At 40.2% G+C, this 26,157-nt stretch overlaps 1 protein-coding gene across 3 annotated transcripts; it reads left to right on the top strand.

Annotated features, from left to right (window-relative positions):
* Positions 1-1,279: 1,279 nt before the first annotated feature.
* MagR (Iron-sulfur cluster assembly 1 homolog MagR) lies at positions 1,280-24,871 on the top strand. Of its 3 annotated transcripts, XM_053771964.1 has the most exons (5): positions 1,280-1,509; positions 14,605-14,658; positions 15,899-16,004; positions 20,653-20,722; positions 20,843-20,979. In XM_053771964.1, exons 1-4 carry the CDS (start codon positions 1,360-1,362, stop codon positions 20,715-20,717), a joined length of 375 nt encoding a protein of 124 aa, XP_053627939.1. In that variant the 5' UTR covers positions 1,280-1,359; the 3' UTR covers positions 20,718-20,722; positions 20,843-20,979. The 3 variants fall into 3 exon arrangements, with proteins under 3 accessions (XP_053627939.1, XP_053627938.1, XP_053627937.1); XM_053771963.2 differs by lacking the exon at positions 20,653-20,722 and having other exon boundaries at positions 1,310-1,467; positions 20,843-24,864; XM_053771962.2 differs by lacking the exon at positions 20,653-20,722 and having other exon boundaries at positions 1,337-1,509; positions 20,843-24,871.
* The last annotated feature ends 1,286 nt before the right edge of the window (positions 24,872-26,157 follow it).

Raw genomic sequence — 26,157 nt, 5'->3', positions numbered from 1 at the left:
TATTATCTAATATCTCAGTATTCATCCAGGGTTCAGTTCTTCGTTTAATCCTAACCTCTTTAACTGGTGCAATATTATCAAGGATGGTAGTGAACATTGTTTTGAATTTTTCCCAGGCATCGTTTACGTCCGTGCAACTTGTTACCTCTGTCCAGTCACAATTGTGTAGCCTATTTACCAGTGTTTCTTTACTGTAGTTTCTAGTTGACCTCATTTTTATTGTCTTGTGTAGGCCTATCCTATCCCTAGTGATTTTCCTGGTGCAGTAAATGATGAAATGATCACTAAGACCTGTGGTAATGACGCCTGACTGACTAATGTTCTCAGAGCGGTTACAAAGTATGTGGTCAATTAGGGTGGCTGAGAACTGTGTGATCCGGGTTGGAGTATTAATTAGTTGAGTGTAACTATTTAATCCTAGAATTTGCTTATACCTTTTGCATAGCCCGTTATTTTGCTGCTGAAAACAGATATTGAAATCGCCCAGTATTATTGTCTCGCAATTGTTTTCAACTCCGGACAGGACTCTGGAAAAGTCTTCTAAGAACTGGTCCTGGGTAGGAGGGCGGTAACTAGTTCCTACTAAGATGGGTTTGGTCTTAGGAAGCAGCACTTCAAACCATAGAATCTCCAGTTTATTGTTATTTAAATCAGGTCTTGGGTTGTAAGCTAAGTCATTTCTAATGTAGGCACATACTCCACCACCCTTTCTGTTCCTATCTAAGCGTTTTATATTGTAACCTTCTATTTTGACCTCGTCGTCAGTCACCGTATCATCCAACCAAGATTCAGAGATGGTTATAACTGCCGCCCTAATTTTGTTAGCTAGAATCCTAATCTCTGCCAATTTAGGGAGAAGTGATCTTGCATTGACATGAATAAAGTGAAGGCCTGTTTTCATAAAACAATCATAATCATCAATATATGGCAATGGGTCATTTGTATTAAAATTAGGTAAATCAATGCTTGGTTGCTTTATTATTTGCTTACTTGCTTACCTTCTTACTTGCTTTCTTGCTTACTTATTCCTTTCTTGCATATTTGCTTTCTAAACCATACCCCCGGCCGGGATTGAACCCGCGGTCATAGAGTCTCAAAACTCCAGCCCGTCGCGCTAGCCACTAGACCATATTTGCTTTCTTACTTAATTTCTTACTTGATTGCTTGTTTACTTATTTTATTAATTCAATTGCTTGCTTACTGAATATATCTTGCTCTATATAGGTAGAACCTGGTGTCAGCGCCATCTATGTGACGAACAAGTAAGGGAATGAGTGTGAGAGGTGCCAGGAGCTGCGTCACGGCGGTCACTGAGTGAGAGTGAAGTGTCTTGACTAATATTGACGAGGATTGAGAGTGATGGTGAAGGTGACGACGATGATGATGGCAGCGTCAGTGGTGGTGACTGCCAGCGTCAGGGCCGTCAAGGGTCGCCGCCTGGTGCCCACCAGGGCCGCCCTCGTCCTGGTGAGACTCTCAGCCGCTAAACCCACATGGGTCGTGGTAATGGTGAGAGATGAGGAGTTGGGGGTAATCCCTCGTTTGCCGTCGAGGATTGTCTCGTCTTTTTTCCTATTGCGGTTCTTTAATTTAATCATCCCTCCCCCTTCCATCCCCCAGGATGTGACCTGTTTTATTTCCATGGGGGTCCTTTGATGTTGCCCCCAGGATGCGACCTGTTTTATTTCCCCCCAGGATGCGACCTGTTTTATTTCCCCCAGGATGTGACCTGTTTTGTTTCCCCCCACCCCTCAAGGAAGGTTACTTGATGTTGGTGAGGGGCTCTTGATTTAGGGAATTGGATCTGTGATCAAGTTCCCCGAATTAAGCCTGAATGCCTTCCACATCCCCCCCCCAGGCGCTGTATAATCCTCCGGGTTTAGTGCTTCCCCCTTGATTATAATAATAATTATTGTTTCCCCCCAAGATGCAACCTGTTTTATTTCCCCCCAGGATGCGACCTGTTTTATTTCCCCTCAGGATGCGACCTGCTTTATTTCCCCCCAGGATGTGACCTGTTTTATTTCCCCCAGGATGTGACCTGTTTTATTTCCCCTCAGGATGCAACCTGTTTTATTTCCCCTCAGGATGCGACCTGTTTTATTTCCCCCAGGATGTGACCTGTTTTATTTCCCCCAGGATGCGACCTGTTTTATTTCCCCCAGGATACAACCTGTTTTATTTCCCCATAATATGCAACCTGTTTTATTTCTCCCAGGATGTAACTCGCACCAGTCGACTAACACCTAAGGAAGTTACTGACAGGTAAACAGGGGCAGCAGGTGCAAGGAAACATGCCCAGCATTTCCACTCATACTGGGAATTGAACCACAGACTCCTATCATGCCCTACTTTCGTGATGGTGGTACCCTGAGTCCTGTTGCAAGGCTCTTGATCCAAGGCCCTATCTGCACCTTGTTTTCACCCAGGGTGCCTTGATGGTCATCTGGTGTTGACGATGTGCTCTTCAAGGAAGGTTCCTTGATGCTGGTGAGGGGCTCTTGATCTAGGGACTTGGACCTGTGCTCCAGTTCCTTGAATCAAGTCCGAATGCCTCCTAATTCCCCAGGCGCTGTATAACCCCTACAGCTTTACTGCTTCCCCATTGAGTATAATAATAATATTGATACATCAGTTTTTATCTAGTATTGATGAGACAGTGAACTGGTGATCTATATCATTGTGATGAACATTGTCCCAACACTGGCAAGGATGTGTAGGCCTACATAAGCCCTGATTATTACTAGTAATTAATTTTTAAGGCAATGACAAAACTAGGGCAATGACGAGTACTTGCCTGGTAGAACAAATAAACTTATCGTGGGTTGCGTGTTGAACCTGCTGTGGTCATACAGCACCTTGAGGAATTGGAGGCATGCTGGTGTTTGATTTAGGTTCAGTCCACTTTTTTGGATCAAGAGCCCTTTGCCATCAAGGCTTAAAGACTCATTAAATAAAATCACCTACATATTGAGCACAGTAAGCTTCTATGGGACAAAATTAATTTGGAGTTTGTTCCACTTATCAATCACTATTGCCAGACCAGTACTTTCCTGTATCTTTTCTCAATATAAGCTCCTCCAACTCAACTCCATTGCCTACTCCTGTTTTGGTTAGCTATTTTTAACACTGTTTATGCCCCTTTTATTTCTATTATGAATTTAGACACTTCAGTCATATTTCCCCTCATTCTTCATCTTTCCAGAGTGCAAGTTCAAGGCCTTCATCTCGTTTTGCTGTATAGCCCTTGTGGTTTAGCGCTTCTTTTTGATTATAATAATAGTAATTCATCTCGTTTTTGTATGAAATGCATATTTTAGCTAAAATTTTAAGTAAGTCATAAAATGTTTGTAGCTGTTCTCCTCTTCAAGGGGGGCTCCTTGGCGTGGTGAAGAGGCTCTTGGTCTGAGGAATTAGCCCTGTCGGTCTTCTTCCTCAGACCGAACCTAATTACCCCCCATTCTCCCCTCCCCTATCCCATCCTCCCCATCCTCCCCTTTTTCCATTCCTCCTCCTCCTCCTCATCCCTCCCTTTTGCCCTTCCTCTTTTTAGCCTTCGTGATTTCTCTCACAGGCGCGCTAGTTCCTAGGTAGGGGAAAGGACACCGGGGTCCATCCCATTCCGTTGAGGTTTCTTGGCGGTGGCGTAGTTTGCCGTGGAATCTGGATTGCCTAGGGATGTCCCGATCCCTCTCCGGTATCCCGGAGTAGCTTTGGGTGTCTTTTGGGCGACGGGTGTATCTCTGGAAGCCACCTTTCGGATTCCGGGGGTGGTGGCTGAAGGAGGTATGCTTTGTGGCGGATATCCGGCCGCCCTCTCTTTTGTCCACCGAGGTAGCTCGGCAGATGTGAGGTTGCTATCCCAGATTGCTGGTTTACTGGCATGAAGGGTAGGGTATGGCACGGGTTCCATGCTGCATCTGCGCTACTAGCGGTGTCGAGTCCTCTTGGGCGCGGAGGGAGATTTCTGGCCCTTTCATTCCTCCTAGGAACTATCCCTCCCCGGTCCCCCCTTTTTTTTTCTTTTTTTTATTTTTATTTTCTTTTCTTCTTTCTTTTTTTTTCTTAAAAACAAAAAGAAAGAAGTAACCTAACCATGGCAGCCCTAGTCCATGAACCTGGTACCCCCGGGCCCCTTCTTGATACCGCACCCCGTTCTGACCCCGCCTCGTCTTTGGACCACTCTTCAGACATTCCTCATGCCTCTGTACCTATTGCCGGTGCTGTTTCCTCACCCGCTTCAGGTACTGAGGCCTCGACTGACTCCTTCGATTTATCAGACCTTCGCTCTCCTCTGACTATGCTTCCGGCCTCTCCCTCTACGGTGCGGCAATTTTCAAATCGCCGACCCGTTCCACGTCGGACCAACTCTGGTCCCACGCCTAAACGTCAACGACAATTACCTGCTGATGATACTTCTCCACCTTCACCTTCTCGTTCTTCTCAGAAACGATCGACACGTCCTTCACTACCTTTCCACGCTCAGTTTCAGACTGAACAGTGGACTAAATTCTTCACTTTACGACCAACTTCCTCTACTGCCTATCTTTCTGACCATAGTATTGGCAAGGCACTCCTACGCCATGTTGGTAAAGATATTTCTTTTCATGCTCTTAAGAGCGGTACGCGCATCATTACCGTACAGAATGCTACCCAGGCTCGTGAGCTCTCTCGTCTTTCCCATATAGATACTGTTCCTGTCACCCTTGAAAAACATCATTCCCTCAATTCTTGTAGTGGTACCGTTATTCTGCCCCATACCATAGTTCAACAAAATTTCCAGACATGTGGCACCGACATTCTAGAACAGCTGGAACTCCAAGATCTCCCAATCCTCAAGGTAGACACTTACGTTCTTCCTGCCCGTGGGCGGAGACGATACCCTAGCAATGTGGCTCGTTTAACTTTTGACAGCCGAGAACTCCCATCCTCCGTTTATATAGCAGGACATCGGTTACAAGTTCGAAAGGTGATCCCTACACCACAACAGTGTAGAAATTGCTGGCGATTTGGCCATCCAGCGAAATATTGCAGATCTATCGCCGAATGCCCAGTCTGTGGTGCCGATGACCATTCTAATACGTCTTGCAATCGATCTCCCTCTTGCCTTAACTGTCATGAGGCTCACCCTTCGTACTCTCGCCGTTGTCAGGTCTATTTAAACGAGCGGGAAATCCGTTACCTCAAAGAGACAGAAGGTCTCCCTTATGCCATGGCAGTTTCTCATCTCCGCCTCCAAGGGAGACTCCCACGTGTTTCTTATTCCCGTGTTTCAAAACGTCCCCCCACTTCTGGTATCCCATCTTCTACACCCACCTCTGTGGTTACCTCTCCCATAATCACTCCTGTATCTAATCCTTTTGCTGTCCTCGGCTCAGACGTCCCTACTTCAACGCCTCAGTCTAATCTCGCTTCTTCGAGTTCTCTCTTACAAGCCTCAGTATCGACGAGACCTCGTACGACACCTTTTCCCAATCGTCCCTCTACTTCTCAAAAGTCAAAAAAAGGTCCGGTAACACCTTCTACCCATCTTCCACCTCCTCATTTTACCCTCCCTGTCTCTGTCCCTAGTCCTTCCCCTCTCACTGGCTCAGTTACAAGTGCAGAGGTTCACCCTCCTCCTCGTAATGTACCTTCCTCCCCTGTTCCCTCCCAAGTTTCTTCCTCTTCTGCCACCTCCCAGGTTCCTGTCTCTTCTGTCCCCTGCCACGCTTCTCCAGTTCCCTCCACCCTTTCGCCCCCCCCCCTACCTTGGTACAGTCCAATACAGTTCCAATCTTTACTCATCCTCCCCCTACCATTCCCAATATTGTCTCCCATACGACATCTCTGAATTCCGAAACACTTGAAGCAATCTCTGAATATATTGCAGAGACCAAACCATCAATGGACACTGATCCACCTTCCACTCTTCCTCTCTCCTCTGCTCCATCTGCGCAACTCCTTTCTTCACAGCGCACCGTTCCTTCGCTGCTTGAACATTTTCCACTGCCTCCGCATGTGGACTTTTCTAACCCTTCTAGTCCGTAGGAACCCTTACCTGCGGATTTCAAGTATCTTTATCATTGCCAATCATGGCCTTTTTACAGTGGAATATACGCGGCCTCAGGGGTAATCGGGGTGAGCTTCAGATGTTACTCTCCCAGTTTGCCCCTGTTGGTGTTTGCTTACAGGAACCAAAATTACACTCTGCTGTTATTTCTCACATCTCAGGCTATAATTTATTGTATTCTTCAGATCCTTTTCCTGATGGGACCTTTAATGAAAGTGCCCTTCTTCTCCGCACTGATATTCCGTACCATCAGCTATTTGTTCATACTTCGCTGCATTACACAGCAGCCCGTATCCACTTACATAGGTGGTATACGCTCTGTTCTTTATATCTCTCTCCTTCTCGGGCATTATCTATTCCGGATTTTGCCTTCCTTGTTTCGTCATTACCGCCACCGATTCTGTTACTTGGTGATTTTAATGCCCACCATTTCCTCTGGGGAGGGTCTCACTGTGATTCCCGTGGAATTCAGTTAGAGGCTTTTCTTGCCACCCACCCCCTCCATGTTTTAAATACAGGTACTCACACCCATTTTGATCCTCGGACTCATACTCTCTCTTGCATCGATCTCTCAGTTTGCTCTTCCTCCGCCGCATTAGACTTTACTTGGTCTGTTCTCCCGGACTTACATGACAGTGATCATTTCCCAATCATTCTTACTTCCCCTTCATATTCGCCACCTCTTCGCACCCCACGCTGGCAATTTAATCGGGCAAATTGGAACCTTTACTCACACCTGACTGTTTTTAAAGAGGTTCCTTCTTCGTCCTCCATCGATGAGCTTTTACACCTCTTCTCGTCCTCCGTTTTCACCGCAGCTTCTCATTCTATACCCCAAACTTCGGGCAGGCATTCTCAGAAATGCGTGCCTTGGTGGTCTCCTGCTTGTGCTCGTGCAGTACGTTTGAAACGCGCTGCATGGGGCAGGTACCGGTACAATAGAACCACAGAGCGACTCCTTGATTTTAAACAGAAGCGTGCGATCGCTCGCCGTGTCATCCGTGACGCTAAACGCACTTGCTGGCGAGATTATGTCTCCACCATCACCTCTGCTTCCTCTATGAGTGCAGTCTGGAAAAAAGTACGAAAACTGAGTGGTAAATATTCTCCTGACCCGGCTCCTGTTCTGCGGGTTGCCGGTGTTGATATAGCAAACCCACTAGATGTTGCCAATGAAATTGGCAATCATCTGGTCCGTATTTCTCAGGGACTCCATCTATGCCCCTCATTTCTTTCCTCAAAGTCTGCCAGAGAGTTAGCACCCTTGGACTTTTCTTCTCTCAGAGAAGAACAGTATAATGTGCCTTTTACACTTCAAGAACTGGAGGCAACACTCTCAGCTTGTCGATCATCGGCAGCTGGGCCCGACGACATTCATATTCGTATGCTACAACATTTACATCAGTCAGCCCTTGCAGTCCTATTACGCCTTTACAATCTTATTTGGTCACAAGGAGTTCTTCCAGAGCTGTGGAAATCCGCCATTGTTCTCCCTTTCCGCAAACCAGGCACTACGGGACATGAAACCTCCCACTATCGTCCCATTGCTCTTACCAGTGCAGTTTGCAAAGTAATGGAACGTCTAGTAAATAGACGTTTAGTGTGGTATTTAGAGACACACAACAGTCTCTCCACTCGTCAATATGGCTTTCGTAAGGGACGTTCTACCATAGACCCCTTACTGCGCTTGGATACGTATGTTCGTAATGCCTTTGCGAATAACCACTCAGTTATTGCCATATTTTTTGACCTTGAGAAGGCATATGACACAACTTGGAGGTATAATATTTTAGCCCAAGCCCACTCCTTAGGCCTTCGAGGCAATCTACCATCCTTCCTTAAGAACTTTTTAACTGACAGGCATTTCCGTGTTCGGGTTAATAATGTGCTCTCCCCGGACTTTGTCCAAGCTGAAGGTGTCCCCCAGGGATGTGTTCTGAGCACAACACTTTTTCTCCTTGCTATTAATGATTTGGCCTCTAGTCTTCCATCAAATATTTGGTCATCACTCTATGTTGATGACTTCGCTATTGCCTGTGCAGGCGCTGACTGTCACGTCCTTACAGTTTCTCTCCAGCATGCAGTCGACCGTGTTTCCAATTGGGCCACCACACATGGGTTTAAATTTTCCAGCACTAAAACCCACCAAATCACTTTCACTAGACGCTCTGTCATCTCTGATCATCCTTTGTACCTCTATGGCTCACGTATCCCTGAACGTGATACAGTCAAGTTTCTGGGCCTCCTCTTTGATCGTAGGTTATCCTGGAAACCTCACATTACCTCTCTGAAGGCAACTTGTCACAGCCGGCTGAACCTTCTTAAAACCCTTGCTCATCTTTCGTGGGGAGCTGATCGTCGAACCCTCCTTCACCTACATTCCACCCTTATTTTATCGAAACTTGATTATGGTGACCAGATCTATTCAGCGGCATCTCCTGCTACTCTCTCTAGCCTTAACCCCATTCATCACCAAGGATTACGTTTATGCCTTGGTGCTTTTCGCTCTTCCCCTGTCGAAAGCCTCTATGCAGAAGCGAACGTTCCATCCTTATCCGATCGCCGTGATGCCCATTGCCTGCGCTACTATGTACGCTCTCATGATCTCCGCAATCCTTCCATTTATAGAATGGTCACTGATATTAGTAGACATTCTTTATTTGTTCGCCGCCCCTGCTTACTCCGTCCCTTCTCTCTTCGCCTTCATTCGCTCTTGTCTTCTCTTCAACTACCACCTTTCTATGTACATGTAGCATCTCACTTTTCCCTACCCCCCTGGGAAGTTCCAGCTGTTCGAGTCTGTTCTTTCTCCCTCCCTTGCTCGAAAGCCCAACTGTCTACGGTCGCTTCCCGCTCTCTTTTTCTTGACCACTTTCACTCTCATTCTCATGCCATTGCTGTGTACACAGATGGCTCTAAGTCTTCTGACGGCGTAGGATTCGCAGCAGTGTTTCCGGACAGCGTCGTACAAGGGCATTTACTATCTTCAGCTAGTATTTTTACTGCTGAATTATATGCCATCCTTACAGCACTTATCCGTATTGCATCTATGCCTGTGTCATCATTTGTGGTTGTCTCAGACTCCCTTAGTGCTTTACAGGCTATACAAAAATTTGATACACCTCACCCCTTAGTCCTCCGTATCCAACTTTGGCTACGCCGCATCTTTACTAAGCATAAAGATATTGTTTTTTGTTGGGTCCCTGGTCATGTTGACGTACAGGGCAATGAACAGGCAGACACTGCTGCGCGGTCAGCAGTACATGACCTACCAGTTTCTTATAGAGGTATTCCATGTACGGACTATTTTGCTGTAATATCTTCCCACCTTCACACCCGTTGGCAACAACGTTGGTCTACTATGCTCGGCAACAAACTTCAGTCTATTAAACCGAGTATAGGTTACTGGCCGTCTTCTTATCACCAGTGTCGAGGTTGGGAGACTACTCTCTCCCGTCTTCGCATTGGCCATACTCGTCTTACTCATGGATATCTCATGGAGAGGCGTCTTGCTCCTCTCTGTGAGAATTGCCAAGCTCCATTATCAGTCAGCCACATTCTGTTGGACTGCCCACTTTATCAACGAGCACGCAGAATTTACCTCTGTCGTCGTCTTCGCCCCGCTGCTCTCTCTTTACCTTCCCTTCTCGCTGATGGACCCACCTTTCATCCGGACTCTCTCATTGACTTTTTGACAACGACTGACTTACTTCACAAATTCTGATACTTTCAGCCCTTTCTACTTGTATCTCTTGCTACCCTCTACCCCCGTACTATCCCCTGCCCCGCTGTTTTCTGTAACCTGCTGATCATCCCCCCTCCCTTCTGCCATCCAATTCCCTTGCTTCCTTCCCTACCCTGCAGCGCTGTATAGCCCTTGTGGCTTAGCGCTTCTTTTGATTATAATAATAATAATTGTAGCTGTTCTGCAAGTCTAAACGTGCAATAAAATGACATTTTTAGCACATTTTTCAGATACATGAAATCAGCATCATCTTTCCCTGTATAATTTCCAGTGCATTCATGTCCAATATGTAATATGGAGACCAGAACTAAGCAGGATAATCTATAAGGCCTTACCAGTAGGGTATAAGTGTTTACAATAAAGCTAATAGAATCAGATCATAGAATGGGCAAGGCTGAAACTAGTGGCAAGCAATTTAAATCTCACATGCCAGAATTCTGTGATGTTTTTTTTTTTTTTTTTTTTTTTTTTTTTTTTTTTTTTTTTTTTTTTTTTTTTTTTTTTTTTTTTTTTTTTTTTGCAGTTGTGTTATTACAGTTTCGTGAGTCAAGCTAATAGTATACCTCATAACAGAATGCTTCATGTCAAGAAGTATAAATAATAAAGGTCCTTGGGTTATACTTCAGCTTTATATATCCTTGGTAAGAGCTCTGATTCTGCTGCTTAGTTTTGGTCTTCATATTACATAATGGATATAAACGTGCTGGAAAATACAGAGAAAAATGACGAAGTTGATCCCATATATCAGAAATCTTTTCTATGAAAATAGGCTGAAAATACTAAATTTCCACTTTCTGGAAAGGCATAGAATTAAGGGAGATATTTGAAGTGTACAAAGCAAAAACAGGAATTAATAAAATGGATATAAATAATGTGCTGAAAATATCTAAGACAGAACTTGCAGCAATAGTGAAAAAAACTGCCAGGAAGTGTCATTAGCATGAGAACTTTTGGTAACTTAAATTCTAGATTGGATGGGTACATGAGTGGGTGTGGATGGGTGTGAATTGATCCTGCCAAGCATGGTCTAGTAGGCCTACTGCAGTACTCCACTGTTTTTACATATAGGCAGGCCCCGATTTACAGGGCTTTGCTTTACAGTGTTTTGCTAATACAATGGTTTTCAATTATACCATGCTTCATTTATTCAGGCTTCCTACAATAAATAAAGTCACCACTCACGAAAAGCTAAGTACGAAAATATTTTAAGGTAAGTAATGTATGTACTGTATATGCATTTTTTAGGCCTAGTTTTGTTCCTCACTTAATATATAATACAGCCATGCCTCACTTAACAACAAAGTTCTGTTCCTAAGACTATGTCTGTAAACAAATTTGTCGCTGAGTGAGGAGCATACTATAATGGTAGTGGGTTTGTCTCGACCATCTTGTATACAGTTTTAATGTCACCTTTGCACCATTTATAACATTTCTTGTATATTTTTAAATGTTTATACAGTAGTGTACTGTATATTGTGATAAAAAGAGGAAATCAGCTCTAATATACATAATTTAGGTATACATACTGGTCAGAGAGCCCGTCGTAAGTCAGAGTTGTTGGTAAATGAGTACGTCGCTAAGTGGGGAGAGGCTCTAGTATAAACTTATCAGGCTTTTATGTGCTGTAGAGTGATAAAAGACTGTTTCCCTTTACAGCAATATTTGCTTTACAGCAGTATCCCAGAACATAACCTGCTGTATAAGCAGGACCCTTCTGTCTAACAATACTAGGCCTTTTATTAAATGCACCATTTTGGTAACAAGAGGTTTTGTAAAGCACATGATAAAGCTTCTTGAAGGTGAAACGCATTTAATGAAAGATCTGCTTTATCTATATGTACTCTTTTTCAAGCACTCATCTGTGGACCAACTTACTCCAACTACCTAGGGCTGCACCATGCCACCTCATAAGTGTAAACATGTACAAAATCAAGTGCATACCCACTAATGCAGGGGTTAGGGAGCTGGGGTAAATTACCCCAAATGGGGTAAAAATTGCACAAAAGTTTATTATTGAATAAACAAGGCAAATTACAAAAGTTACATTGTTTCAAACAAATAATTTGCAGTTTCTTAATAAAATTAAATCTAATTTGTAGGGACCATTTTTTAAGTTGGCATTGATGTAAAATGGGTAAGGACTGCAGCGGCTGGCAACTCCACAAGTGTCAGCAATGACTTGGGAGCCGGCACGACAACCGCACATCCCATTGTTGACACACCATCATCTAACTTTTGGCCTAGTGTCCTATCTCGCTATCAATAATTATCTCTGCTTGCAGTCAGTAGAAGTTCATTGTTTGTTAGTAGGTTTAAGGCTTTCAGTGACCAAGGTAAGGCAGTGTTTTGTGATTTGTTGTAACAGTTAGGAGTGTACAGTGTAATATTTATTTATATTTTATTTCTTTATTAGAAGTTATGATTCCATTTATAGACATTTGAAAGTACTCATATAATAATATTGTTTGGCAGCTTTCTATTAATTTTATATTCTATTCTATTTTTTGTGATTTCTTTTTTGTATCCCGGTGCTCCTTGTGTTTTTCTGGATTCTATGGACTTTCAAGTCTAGTGGGTAATTTCGCTGTATACAAATTTGTTTTGGGATAATACCCAAAAAACGTTTGCCCACCCCTGCACTAATAATTATCCATCCATCTGTCAAATGGCATGAAGCTCCAACTCCTCATATATCACCCACCTTAACCTACACTTATAACCAACTTGTATTTTCTTAATCATAGTTACTTAAAAAATGAAATATCTTTTTTAACAGAACTTATAAAGTTTAAACTCCCTTTTAAATGTTTGCTACATGTACAGCATTATTATTATTATTATTATTATTATTATTATTTATTCTTTTTTTCTAACCCTATAAATTATAACCCTATAAATTATATTGCAATAAGTAATAATAAAAATAAAAAATGCATGTGTTAAATTTGGAAAGCTACATTGTTGTATATTCATGGGTTAGAGCAAAATTTGTAGAGTTTCTAGAGACTAGGGAAATGGAAGGTTAGCATGTTTTATCCAAAGAAAGGAAGGATAACTCTGAATCTTTGGATCAAGAGCCCTTCACCAGCATTGAAGCGCATCCCTTGAAGGGAGTGTTTGCCGATTCCAAGGCTTTCTGCCTCAGCCGAAATCCTGTAGAATGGTAGATTTGACTTATCATTTTATCTGTTACTACATCCTACAGCACAGCAAGCAGTACCCATCACAGAGACTTTGAATGATGAGAGAAATCTCATACTGTATGCATTCGGTGGAATGAATTACTGTAGGATATAGTAAGCGCTACAACCATTGGAATTTGTGAAAATTTTGTGATGATTGAATTATTGAAGATGGGGACATCATGAGAAGTAGCTACAAATAGGTACATGTATGTGCTGTGTGGTTGTCGGCGCAACTTGACATTCAGTATTTCAGACAAGTAACCTCTTGCAAATCTTCAGTATGTCTTTTATTTATACTTATATTTCAGCTGTATACAGTAAGCCCTTGACTTACAAACACAGTGGGGACCTCCTGAATTGAATACATGTATAATTTTCATAATACAGGAAGTCTTCAACTGATGAACACGTTGGGGACCTATATTGTGTATGTTAATGACATAATGATTATTATACACATTAATGATATGTGTAATGACATTATGCAAAAGATTCTCAGTGTGTTTGTAAGTAGAGGACTTGCTGTACTTCAGTCATGTCCGCCATCATTTTGCATCTTTCAAGAGACTGCACACTCAGGGCTCTCAGTATATCTTTGCATGAAAGATTCTTAATTTAGTGGATCTGCCTTCTCCTTCCCATCAAGGGGGTGCCTTGGTGTTTGTGTAGAGCTTCTGATCCAAGGAACTAGAGCTACCCTGGTTTGAATCCATGGCAAGCGAGTCTTCAAAACTCCAAGCAGTGTGTAAGCCACTCAACCTCGTTTGTCTGCAATTGTGTTATTACAATTTTGTGACATTATACAGCCTAAAACCCTTCAAAAGTTGTTCATCAGCATTAAGGTACTTAATGCTGATGAACAACTTTTGATCCAAAAAAATTGGAGCTATACTTCCTTTCCTAAGATCAAATTTGATTACTTTCCATTCCCCAGGTGATGTATGACCCCTATTGTATGACCCCATAGAAGTCGTACAGATAATCTTACAGTACATAGTAGTCTTAAGTTAAAAATGTTGGCAAATGCAGATACAGTAAATCTTCTTTCTTTCTTTCAACACACCGGCCGTATCCCACCGAGGCGGGGTGGCCCAAAAGGAAAAACGAAAGTTTCTCCTTTTACATTTAGTAATATATACAGGAGAAGAGGTAACTAGCCCCTTGCTCCCGCCATTTTAGTCGCCTCTTACAACACGCATGGCTTACGGAGGAAGAATTCTGTTCCACTTCCCCATGGAGGTAAGAGGAAATAAACAAGAACAAGAACTAGAAAGAAAATAGAAGAAAACCCAGATGGGTGTGTATATATATGCTTGTACATGTATGTGTAGTGTGACCTAAGTGTAAGTAGAAGTAGCAAGACGTACCTGAAATCTTGCATGTTTATGAGACAGACAAGACACCAGCAATCCTACCATCATGTAAAACAATTACAGGTTTCCGTTTTACACTCACTTGGCAGGACGGTAGTACCTCCCTGGGCGGTTGCTGTCTACCAACCTACTACCTAGGATACAGTAAATGCCTTATTTAATTTATGAATCAATTTATTTGTGGTCAGTATTTAATTTATTTTTGCATTATAACTTCATATTTTTCAACTAATTTTTGTTTTATTTCAGACTCAGAGTGCTGTTCAGAAAGTTCGGGAATTATTAAAGGAAAATCCAGAGGCAGTGAGTATCGTAATTGCACACCATAATTTTTGAAGGACATTGTGATAGGATGGGGGATGAGCTGTAGTTTTTTTTTTTTTTTTCAATCTTATCTTTGACTTGACATGAAATTTTGAACTATTGCAAAGCAGATGGTGTAAGGATGTTGTCATTTATAGAATCATGTTATTGATGTCCATACACATCTCACAAAACAAACCCTTTCAGATTTAGCACTTAGTTTGATTATATTATTATTATTATTATTCTCACAAGATGGCTGTTGAATGAATAATGATGAATGTTTCCTTCTTTTGGTCACCCTACTGGGAAATAGCCAGTATGGTAAAATATCAGTTTTGAATAAAAATAATAGGTTAGAATGTTTCTAGTAGAATAACGTGGTGTCAACTCCTTTTACAAGGAATTTTATTGTAACACTCAGTCAACTTGCAATACAATCCAAATTTTAATTGATTTGTAATGCTGTTTCTGCTAACAAGTAAACTCGAACATATCTTTGCTACTCTTGCGTCCTCTGCAGACTAATCATGTGTATGATACACTCTTGCTCCTTGAGACTGGTATCATCATCATTTCTTATGAGATAGTTGATTTGATGCAAAGTATCTCCTTTGTCAGCTCTTCAAGAATTCTTGATGCCATTTTATGACCTTTAGATAGGAAAATAAGGTCAGCAACCCTTGTTTTGTTTTCTGATTTCCAAGATGATCAATTAGAGTATTATACTGCATAGTTGAATACAGTAGATTAAATAAAAATAATTGAGCTATATACGTATTATACATTAAGTAAAATATTTTGAGCTGTGTATGTAACTCGGACATCCAACAGGGTTGTGTGAACCTTTTAGATAGAAGGGAGTGCTTTTTATGATGATTTTTACATGCTGTGGGAGTATGACCAGTCAAATTTCTGAAGGGATTCAGAGATACAAGTTAGCCAGACAAGAGTCCTAAAAGTGGGAAACACACTGCCTGCAGTCTGAAGGAACGATGGAATGTTGTAGTTCAAAGGGTCATCAGAGCTGTTATGTCATCATGCTTTTGGGATGACAGTTATTTGAATGAATGATAGTGAAAGTGTTTCTTCTTCAGGTCACCTTACCTCTAAGGGGAAATACAATAGTATTTTAGAGTCAAGGCAAACTGCTGATTTCAGGAAGGGAATTTTATAAACATTAAAGTACATGTATTTACATAATTGCTTAGCATTTACTAAACTCCTTTCTCTTTTGTAGTTGGGCCTGAAGGTGGGTGTGAGACAACGAGGCTGCAACGGTCTAAGTTATGTTTTAGATTATGCCACAGAAAAGGGAAAATTTGACGAAGAAGTTGTACAAGATGGTGAGTGATAAATTCAGTAAAAATGAACATTTAAAAATTGACTTTATGAAATTTAAAAAATTAATGACACTATAACTTTCTTTGGTACAGTACTGATTTCAACTTGTATATTTATTTGTAAGACTAATTAACAGATAAGTAAGGTAATTACAAGCAGGCAATGTACCCCTTACAGATACATAAGAATAATGTACATACAAATTAATATACTGTAGGTTAGGTTCCAGTTACTGCTGTAAAGTGAAACTACGTTTTTTTCACTTTCAAATGCATATAAAAGCCTGATAACATCTTTACACTATCATATATGCATATACAGTACACACATTACTTACTCTAAAATATAGGCCCCACTTTATGGTGTTTCACTAATATGTACAGTGGTTTTTAATTTTACCCATTCTTCATTTATTCAGACTTTTTACAACAAATATATTCACCACTTACTACAAGCTAAGGATGAAAATATTTTAAGGTAAGTAATGTGTGTACTGTATATGCATTTTTAAGGCCTAGCTATATTGCTCACTCAATACAGTAGGGCCCCACTTATACAGCAGGTTAGGTTCCAGGCTACTGCCAGAGAGCAGACTGCCATTTTTTCCATTTATAAATGCATGTAAATGCCAGATAACAAGTTTACACTAACATATATTAAGTTAGCAATAGAACTAGGCATTAAAAACAATAAAAAGTAAAATAGCACACAGTACACTCATTACTTACCCCCAAATATTTGTAGTCTTAATGTAGGGTAAGAGGTGAGTGGTATTTATTGTAAGAAGTCAAGTGTGGTAGGTATGGTAGCCCTCCTGGCCAACCCACCCACACATGACATTTAAAGCACCCTAGGGCAATAAAATGCATATGCAGTTCACTCATTACTTACCTTAAAATATTTGTAGTCTTAATGTAGGGCAAGAGGTGAGTCAACGATATAAAAATGAATAAACAAAAGAAAGAGAGAACAAGTAAATGAGAGAGGACAGAGCTGCAGAATACGTAAACAGTCGAATGTGTCTGGTTTTGGTTGATACATGTTCATTCCTGTGTCTGTAAGTTTATTCAGGTATACACAAATACAGTTACATCGATTATCATACACAGCAGCATGTGTGTGGAGAACCTAGGATAACCCAAAAAAGTCAGACAAAGTGACTTATTTCCATTAGTGTCCTCTTAATACCTTATTATACTATTAAGGAGATAATATCCTATTATTATACTATAAGGGAGATATACTAGGAGTAAGGTAAAAATGAGTTATTTAGATTTACATGTGTGTTAGCTAAAAAAATTAATCATTCTCCTCCCTTTCTGTCGCTACAGTAGGGCCCTGCTTTACGGTGAAGTGCCACAAAGTGGGGCCCTACTGTATATAATAGTATATAAACATGTTACCAGGCTAAATGGGAAGGGTAAGATGACTCCAGTTCCCTTAGATCAAGACTTTCAGCATGAAAGCACTTCTCTTGAAGCAGCCTGGAGCTGAACAAGGGTCTTGTAATGACCTGCATCAGCATAAGCCATGCTTCACATTTCAGATTGGTATCAAATATGTAACATAAGTATATATGGGGAAGTGGAACAGAATTCTTCCTCCATAAGTCATACGTGTCGTAAGAGGCAACTAAAATGCCAGGAGCAAGGGGCTAGTAACACCCTTTTCTTGTATACATTACTGAATTTATAAAGAGAAACTTCTGTTTTTCTTTTTGGGCCACCCTGCTTCAGTGGGATACCAGTTTGTTGAAAGAAGTAGATTTTATGTATACAGTAAGTCCTCAATTAACACTTTCACTGACTTTGCAGATGAGCTGATGAGCTCAGCTTACTCAGATAAGCAGTGAGGGGTAAATTTCGGCCTAGGTATGAGAGAATGGGTTGATGTGGTAAGTGTGCACCATGTAACAAAATCCTGCAGCACTCAGTACACGAAAAAAACTCCAACAGTGTTTTTGGTTTAAAACGGCAACTTTCCAGTGTACAATGGACCCCCGGTTAACGATATTTTTTCATTCCAGAAGTATGTTCAGGTGCCAGTACTGACCGAATTTGTTCCCATAAGGAATATTGTGAAGTAGATTAGTCCATTTCAGACCCCCAAACATACACGTACAAACGCACTTACGTAAATACACTTACATAATTGGTCGCATGGGGAGGTGATCGTTAAGCGGGGGTCCACTGTATTTTCGTATGGATTTTATGGTTGTATTCTCAGTTTCTTGGTTTTAGGACTGAAACTAGCTTGAAATTGAGCTCAAGGTAGCAGAAATGTTTGATTTTTGCTGATGTTCAAGAGTAAACAAATGTGACACATCCAGTACACATTAACTAATGGGTCTAATATGCATTCATGAATGCACTGACAGTTATTTATACAATAACAGTAAATCTTCTATTTTTTTGCGTGAATAAAAAATCAAAATGGAATTCATGTGTAAAGCCTGGAAACATAACTAATGAACAGAGTAAATGTTATTTTAGTGCCATTGTTTATTCTAGACTCTATTTTGAAATTGGAATACAGGTACTCCTCAATGACTGAGTTCCATTCAAAAGAGTGGGTCAGTTAGCAGATTGGTTGTTAAGTGAGGAGTCACTCCTTACTGATTTTCTGTACCGGTAGTGGGTTTGTGTCGGCCATCTTTAGATAATATTTTAATGTCACCTTTGCACCAGTTGTAACATTTTTAGTATATTAAAAGTAGTTAGGCATTATGGACAAAATATGTAGTCTTAGAGTTTGCCAATACTTGTGTGGTGAGCCGACTGACCACAGGAGTGATACTGAGACTAATGCTTGACGCTGAGACACACTACCACACTGCTGTTTCCACAACCAAAGTTGTTGTACAGCATACAATGCCAGCTGGTCAAAGAGGTAGTCGTAAGTCTGAGCAGTTGTTAAACAGGTAGGCCATTAGTGAGGAGTACCTGTATTTTGAAATTTGTGTGAAATTAGCCAAAATTACCAATTTCTGATCACTATTGGGTAGCTGAAATAGTTGATTGGTTGATTTCTTGTGCTCCAACTATAAAATGGAAGACATAATAGTGAAATAGCTAAGAATTTGGTTGACTGGAAGAATGTAATTGGCCTAAAATAGGACTCAAAATAGACAATCACCAATGTATGGAATATCACCGAGACAACTAAATTCACAAAAGTGTAGTTTTGTCAGTTTTCAGTCAAATTTCATACTTTTTATTTTATTACCTTCAGAAAAAGATTCTCTACCATTTCATAAGGAAAATTAACAATTTTTTTTTTTTAAATTCTTGGAAACTGTGGACAAGTTTCAGATCAGGGGTCTGGACAATTAAAGGGTTAAACTTCATATATAGGTTCTTGGAAACTGCGACTTTAAGCAAAACGACATATAACAAAACCAATTTTATTATAGGCTAATTGATATAAACATCAAGGGTGCAAAGTGCACCTTTAACATTCACTGCAACAGGGTTAAATCAAGGAATAAATGTTTGCAAAGTGAAAATTTTAAGTAAGTTAAGTTTATTCAGGTATACACACACATATAGCAGCACATGTATAGAGAACCTATGATAGCCCAAAAAAAGTCAGTGACTTATTTCCATTGGGGTCCTTTTTATTACCTTATTAACAAGGGGGATATAAATAAGGGATATATAAACACTTAAGCAGTATACTGTAATGTGATCCTTTATTGACAACGTTTCGCCGACGCAGGGAGTTTTATCAAGTCACAAACAGATCTACCTAGGTTAAAGGTACGAGAGTATTTATAGGATGGAGTCAGGAGGAGAATGCTGGGTCAGGTGGAGAATGCTGCATGTGACAATCTTCCGAGTAGGGTGATAGTCTAGAACCTTGGGTATAAATAAGGTCTTGAGGATCTCTCTCTCTCTCTCTCTCTCTCTCTCTCTCTAAGAGAGAACCCACAATAATGGATTCATATTAGATAAGTTTAGATTTAGAAAGGATATAGGAAAGTATTGGTTTGGAAATACAGTAGTTGATGAGTGGAACAGTCTGCCTAGTAGGGTTATTGAAGCTAAAACCTTGGGTAATTTCAAATTTAGGTTGGATAAATACATGAATGAGAGGGGTTGGATTTGAGTGGGACTTTCACACGAGTTAGTGGATTTACCAGAGCTTACTGTTAGGGAAGAACTGAAGTGGGTTGTGCAAATATTTTGTTAGTGGGTTGGATTTGTGAAGGACCTGCTCAGTATGGGCCAACAGCCCTACTGCAGTGTTCCTTTCTCATTTTTTTTTTTTAACAAGTTGGTCATCTCCCACTGAGGCAGGGTGACCCAAAAAGAAAAAGAAAATACTTTCATCATCATTCAACACTTTCACCTTACTCACACATAATCACTGTCTTTGCAGAGGTGTCCAGATACAACAGTTTAGAAGCATATATAAAGACATAACATATCCCTCCAAAACTGCCAATATCCCAAGCCCCTCCTTTAAAGTGCAGGCATTGTACTTCCCATTTCCAGTACTCAAGTCCAGCTGTATAAAAATAACCAGTTTCCCTGAATCCCTTCACTAACTATTACCCTGCTCACACTCCAACAGCTTGTCAGGACCCAAAAACCATTTGTCTTCATTCACTCCTCTCTAACACATTTATGTTCTTATGTTATTCTAAAGGAACATATAATGGTGCATCTCCTACCACTATGCTCAACTCATATGGAGCTCAACTCGTGGAATGAGCTAGGTAAATATTCATAAGACAAGATAATCATACAGTAAGATATACAAAGATGAAAAAACACAAGAATGACAACTCTTCAGGATTAATGTTTATTTTTTATTATTATTTTTTTTTTTTTTGCAGGTGTTCGAGTAATTATTGATAAGAAGGCCCAGTTAACACTCCTGGGTACAGAGATGGATTACGTGCAGAGCAAGCTATCTGCAGAATTTGTCTTCAATAATCCTAATATTAAAGGAACTTGTGGCTGTGGAGAGAGCTTTTCAATTTAACAGAGATAATAAGGTGCAATTTGTGTACAGTAGTTGATTCTAAAGGGGGGGTCAGTCTGTCGCAGACAAAGAATTTTGAAAACCTGGCATTTTTAAAGAAAATTTTTTTTATTCATTTGGCAATACCTCAGTGGGAGACAGCCAGTGTTAAAAAATATACACAATATTGTTATACATAAAAAATGCAGTAGTATATTCCACTGTGTTTTTTGCCATTTTGTACTTGATTTTTCTTTATCTTTGTGATATAATTTATTTAATTACCTCTGACATTTACTAGTAAATGAAAAGTAGTGTAGCACTACATACTCGAGAGATTTGAGAAGAGAATCAAGTAACACAGAGAACAGTCACCACAGAATACTGGAAAATGAAGTTTACCTCTGTTCAGAAAATTTAATCCAAAACTGTTATTCTAAGAATTGTATAGTACATGATTTTAACTTGAGATGTCATTAAACTTATTTTTTCCATTTAGTTTATTTTGAAAAAAAAAAAAAATCTGGAATTCAGATACTGTACATTTAAAAACTGATGATTAATAAATTTAGAATATGGTATAATATGTACATGTACTCTATTTTAAATTTGTCTGCAACTACCTGACTTTCCCTTAATTTAGGTCTTTTGGTATTTCAATTGTAAACCTGTAATTTTATAGGGTATTTAACGATGTTATTGAGTGCAGTACTGTACTCTTTTTTTTTTTTTTTTTGTTAACCAAGAATTTCTTGGTTTAACTGGACTACCTAATATAGTTTATTATATATCCCATTTGTGGATTATTATAAGTAAGCAGGAAGAAAGTGGAAAACTCAACGACCAGACAGACCATCTTCAATGACATTTTTTGCTTTTGTCTAGTTCCTGACTCAGGATTGATTGAACAAAATAGAGATAATTTTTAATGATTGTCTCACTTTTGTCTGGTCTCCAGCTCTTGGGTGAACACTATTTTGTCATTTATTGTGATTAGTATGCTACTAAAAGATGAGATTACTTGCTTGTTGATCAAAGGGCCTAGCAAAGAGAAAATTATTCTTAACAGGGAAAAATTCATAATGAAAATATTTTTTGTAGGCATCTTTAACCCTTAAACTGTCCACACGTAGATCTATGTTCATGTGCGGGGGGCTCCGAACGTAGACTGTTTTATTTTTCATTCTTTCAAATTTGGTGCGATAGGCCTGAGTCGCCTAGACATGAAAGAATGGGTCTGTGCACTCAGTGTGCGCAGTATGAAAAAAAATCGGGGACCACTTAGTACCTTGTGAGAACACCAGTTCAATTGAGTGCCAGCTAAAGCAAATAGCATGGCAAACACCAGTGATTCACTGATGTCATATTAACACTCACATTTTAAAAGGAAAGCAAAAATATGAGTGAGGGTGAGCTAGACCTGACTAGCTTGTGCTACTAGGTCAGATGCCGTGCTCCTTCCTTCAGTGGATGTGACCTGACTTGGTGGGTCATTGGTCTAAGCCAGGGGGTGACATGGACCCGCCTTGCATGGACCTTTAGGCCTGCTGCAGTGTTCCTTCTTTCTTATGTTCTAATGTATTCGGCTGGCTGGCTTTGGCTGTCTGTCTATGTCTCTGTCTATGTCTTTACATGTACTCATAAGTACAGTTATTATATATAATGTAAATTGCCTAGGATAACCCAAAAATTCCAAGCCAAGTGCTATACAGTGTTTGTAGATACGACAAATAAACATGACCACACACACAAGACAGAAAGACACATAAGCTGAACTAGGCAGATAGACAGAGATAGATAGGCTGACAGACACATACAGAGACATGTTTGTGTGCAAGAGTAAAAACATATAAAGGCAAGGTTCCCCCCTCCAGCAGCGCACATTCATTAAATGTCACTTATCTGACGCTTGTCATGACACCATTCTTCAAGGAGTTTCATATTATACTCCAGGCACACAGAAGACAGAAAGACAGATAAGCAGAGCTAGGCAGATAGACAGACAGATGTACAGACAGGAAGACATGTACAGACAGGCAGACAGATATACAAAGACATGTTTGTGTACAAGAGTAAAAACATATAAAGGCAAGGTTCCCTCCAGCAGTGCACATTCATCAAATGTCACTGGCTGTCACTTATCTGACCCTTGTCATAACACCATTCTTCAAGGAGTTTCATACTCCATGTCTAAAACATTGCTGGGACCTATAAATACTTTGACTATTGTCTAGAAAAGTATACAGTGACCAAGGCAGGTAAAAATGTTCACCTGTTAGTATGATTGTTACTATTTGAGTACTATTTCAGTACATAATATTAGTGTCAGAACAAAGATTGGCTATGAAATCACAAGAGCTATTATAAATTGTAATTATCAGAACATAAAAATTACGTATATAAATTAAAATAAAAAGAAAAAAAGGTAAATCGGCAAAATTTCTGCAAGCGGCAGGACTGGATGTTGCCGTCAGGTGAGCATCCAGAGCCAACTTCGTGGTCTTATATCTCGGTAAGTACTGGTCCTATTTTTTTTTTTTTTTTTTTTTGGTCTTATACCACATTTTTCTTCTTATTCTTTTTAGTAATCTTTACAGGAAAAAGGGATTACTAGCCCATTGTTCCCGGCATTTTAGTTGACTTTTACAACACGCATGGCTTACGGAGGAAAGATTCTTATTCCACTTCCCCATAGATATAAAAGGAAAAGTAATAAGACCAAGAACTATTAAGATAAAATCAAAGAAAACTCAGATGAGTGTGTATAAATAAATGTGTACATGAATGTGTAGTGTGACCTAAGTGTAACTAGAAGTAGCAAGACATACCTGTAATCTTGCATATTTATGAGACAGACAAAAGACATCAGCAATCCTACCATCATGTAAAACAATCACAGGCTTTTGTTTTACACTCACTTGGCAGGATGGTAGTACCTCCCTGGGTGGTTGCTGTCTACCAACCTACTACTACTACTGGTGAAAGTCGAGGTTGGGGGACTACTCTCTCCCGTCTTCGCATTGGCCATACTCGTCTTACTCATGGATATCTCATGGAGAGGCGCCCTGCTCCTCTCTGTGAGAATTGCCAAGTTCCATTATCAGTCAGCCACATTCTGTTGGACTGCCCACTTTATCAACGAGCACACAGAATTTACCTCCGTCGTCGTCTTCGTTCTGCTGCTCTCTCTTTACCTTCCCTTCTCGCTGATGGACCCACCTTTCATCCAGACTCTCTCATTGACTTTTTGACAACAACTGACTTACTTCACAAATTCTGATACCTTCAGCCCTTTCTACTTCAATCTCTTGCTACCCCCTACCCCCGTACTATCCCCTGCCCCGCTGTTTTCTGTAACCTACTGATCATCCCTCCTCCCTTCTGCCATCCAATACCCTCGCTTCCTTCCCTACCCTGCAGCGCTGTATAGCCCTTGTGGCTTAGCGCTTCTTTTTTTATTATAATAATAATACTGGTGAAAGTGTTGAATGATGAAAGTATTTTCTTTTTGGGGATTTTTTCTTTTTTGGGTCACCCTGCCTCGGTGGGAGACGGCCGACTTGTTGGGAAAAAAAAAAATACCACATAGAAAATTGCCCTCTAATTTAAAAAAAAAAATTATTTTTCAAAATATTCGGAGCGCCACGCAGGTGAACGTAGATCAACGTTTGGACAGTTTAAGGGTTAAAAAACAAAAGTGTGAACGGATTAGCAGGGGTGGAGCATAGTCTAAATTCTCTTGACAACAAGGTTATTTTTTTTTTACTATATTGTGAATATTGACTTTTTTTTTTTTTTTTTAAAGTCCAGTGTAGCATGTCAGTTATTTTTAAATGTTTAATGTCTGTCAATCATTGGTTTTTCACTGAACTTGCTGTCTGGTACAGATTTATTTTATGAATGAACTAATACAGCAGTATGTATTAAATGATTAAAAAAAAAAAATCATTTAATACATACTGCTGTATTAGTTAATTCATAAAATAAATCTGTACCAGACAGCAAGTTCAGTGAAAAACCAATGATTGACAGACATTAAACATTTAAAAATAACTGACATGCTACACTGGACTTTTTTTTTTTTGTGTGTGTGTGTGCATAAAATAATATAATCAAAGTGCTGAACCCACATGGATCATACAGCTGTGTAAATATTAACTATTTGCTCACTAATTATGTGGGCAATCAGTGGCTTATAATAAGCATACTCTCATTAATAAAGTAAAATAATGTGGGTCATTTAATACTGTATATACTTGTCAAAATAGATAGAATCAAATTGTCAAAAAACAATTTTTTTTTTTTTTTTTTTTTTTTTTTTTACAAAGCAATACACCCATGTGGTATATTCAACTGGATCATGTAAATGTGAAATATTTTCTCCATTTTGGCCCTTTTGAGGATTCTTAATGGTAGTAGAGGGCTCTTGACTTGGAAGTACCATTTGAATCAAACCTGAGTGCCTCCCTGTCCACAGCTGTGACCCATACAAGTTTAGTGCTCCCCGTGAATAATTTTTCCTTTTGTGGGGAAACTACACTTATGGGGAAGCTCTAATTATAATCATAACTAAGTGCTAAACCCATAAAGGTAATACAGCTCTACAGGGGAAGCCCTAAACCCATTGAAGTTATATAGTACCTTGCAGAATGGGAAGTACAGTACAGTGGACCCCCGCATACCGTTGGCCTTACATAACGTTAAATCCGCATACCGCTACATTTTATTGCTAAGATTTTGCCTCACATACCGCTAAAAAACCAGCTCAACGCTGTTCGTCCGAGACGCGTCTGTGCGGCCTGAGCCACATGTTCACATGTTCCGCCGGTGGCATTGTTTACCAGCCAGCCTCCGCGGTAACATCCAAGCATACAATCGGAACATTTCGTATTATTACAGTGTTTTTGGTGATTTTATCTGCAAAATAAGTGACCATGGGCCCCAAGAAAGCTTCTAGTGCCAACCCTACAGCAATAAGGGTGAGAATTACTATAGAGATGAAGAAAAAGATCATTGATAAGTATGAAAGTGGAGTGCGTGTCTCCGTACTGCTGCTGCTGTACCACCGTCAGCTGCTGCTGCTGTACCACCGTCAGCTGCTGCTGCTGCACTGTCAGCTGCTGCTGCTGTAGCACCATCAGCTGCTGCTGTACCACCGTCAGCTGCTGCTGTACCACCGTCAGCTGC

The sequence above is a fragment of the Cherax quadricarinatus genome, chromosome 8 (assembly GCF_038502225.1).
Source record: "Cherax quadricarinatus isolate ZL_2023a chromosome 8, ASM3850222v1, whole genome shotgun sequence".
In the NCBI taxonomy this organism is placed as follows: domain Eukaryota; kingdom Metazoa; phylum Arthropoda; class Malacostraca; order Decapoda; family Parastacidae; genus Cherax; species Cherax quadricarinatus.
Note: the sequence above shows the minus strand (reverse complement) of the source record. Positions and strands in the feature narration are given on the sequence as shown.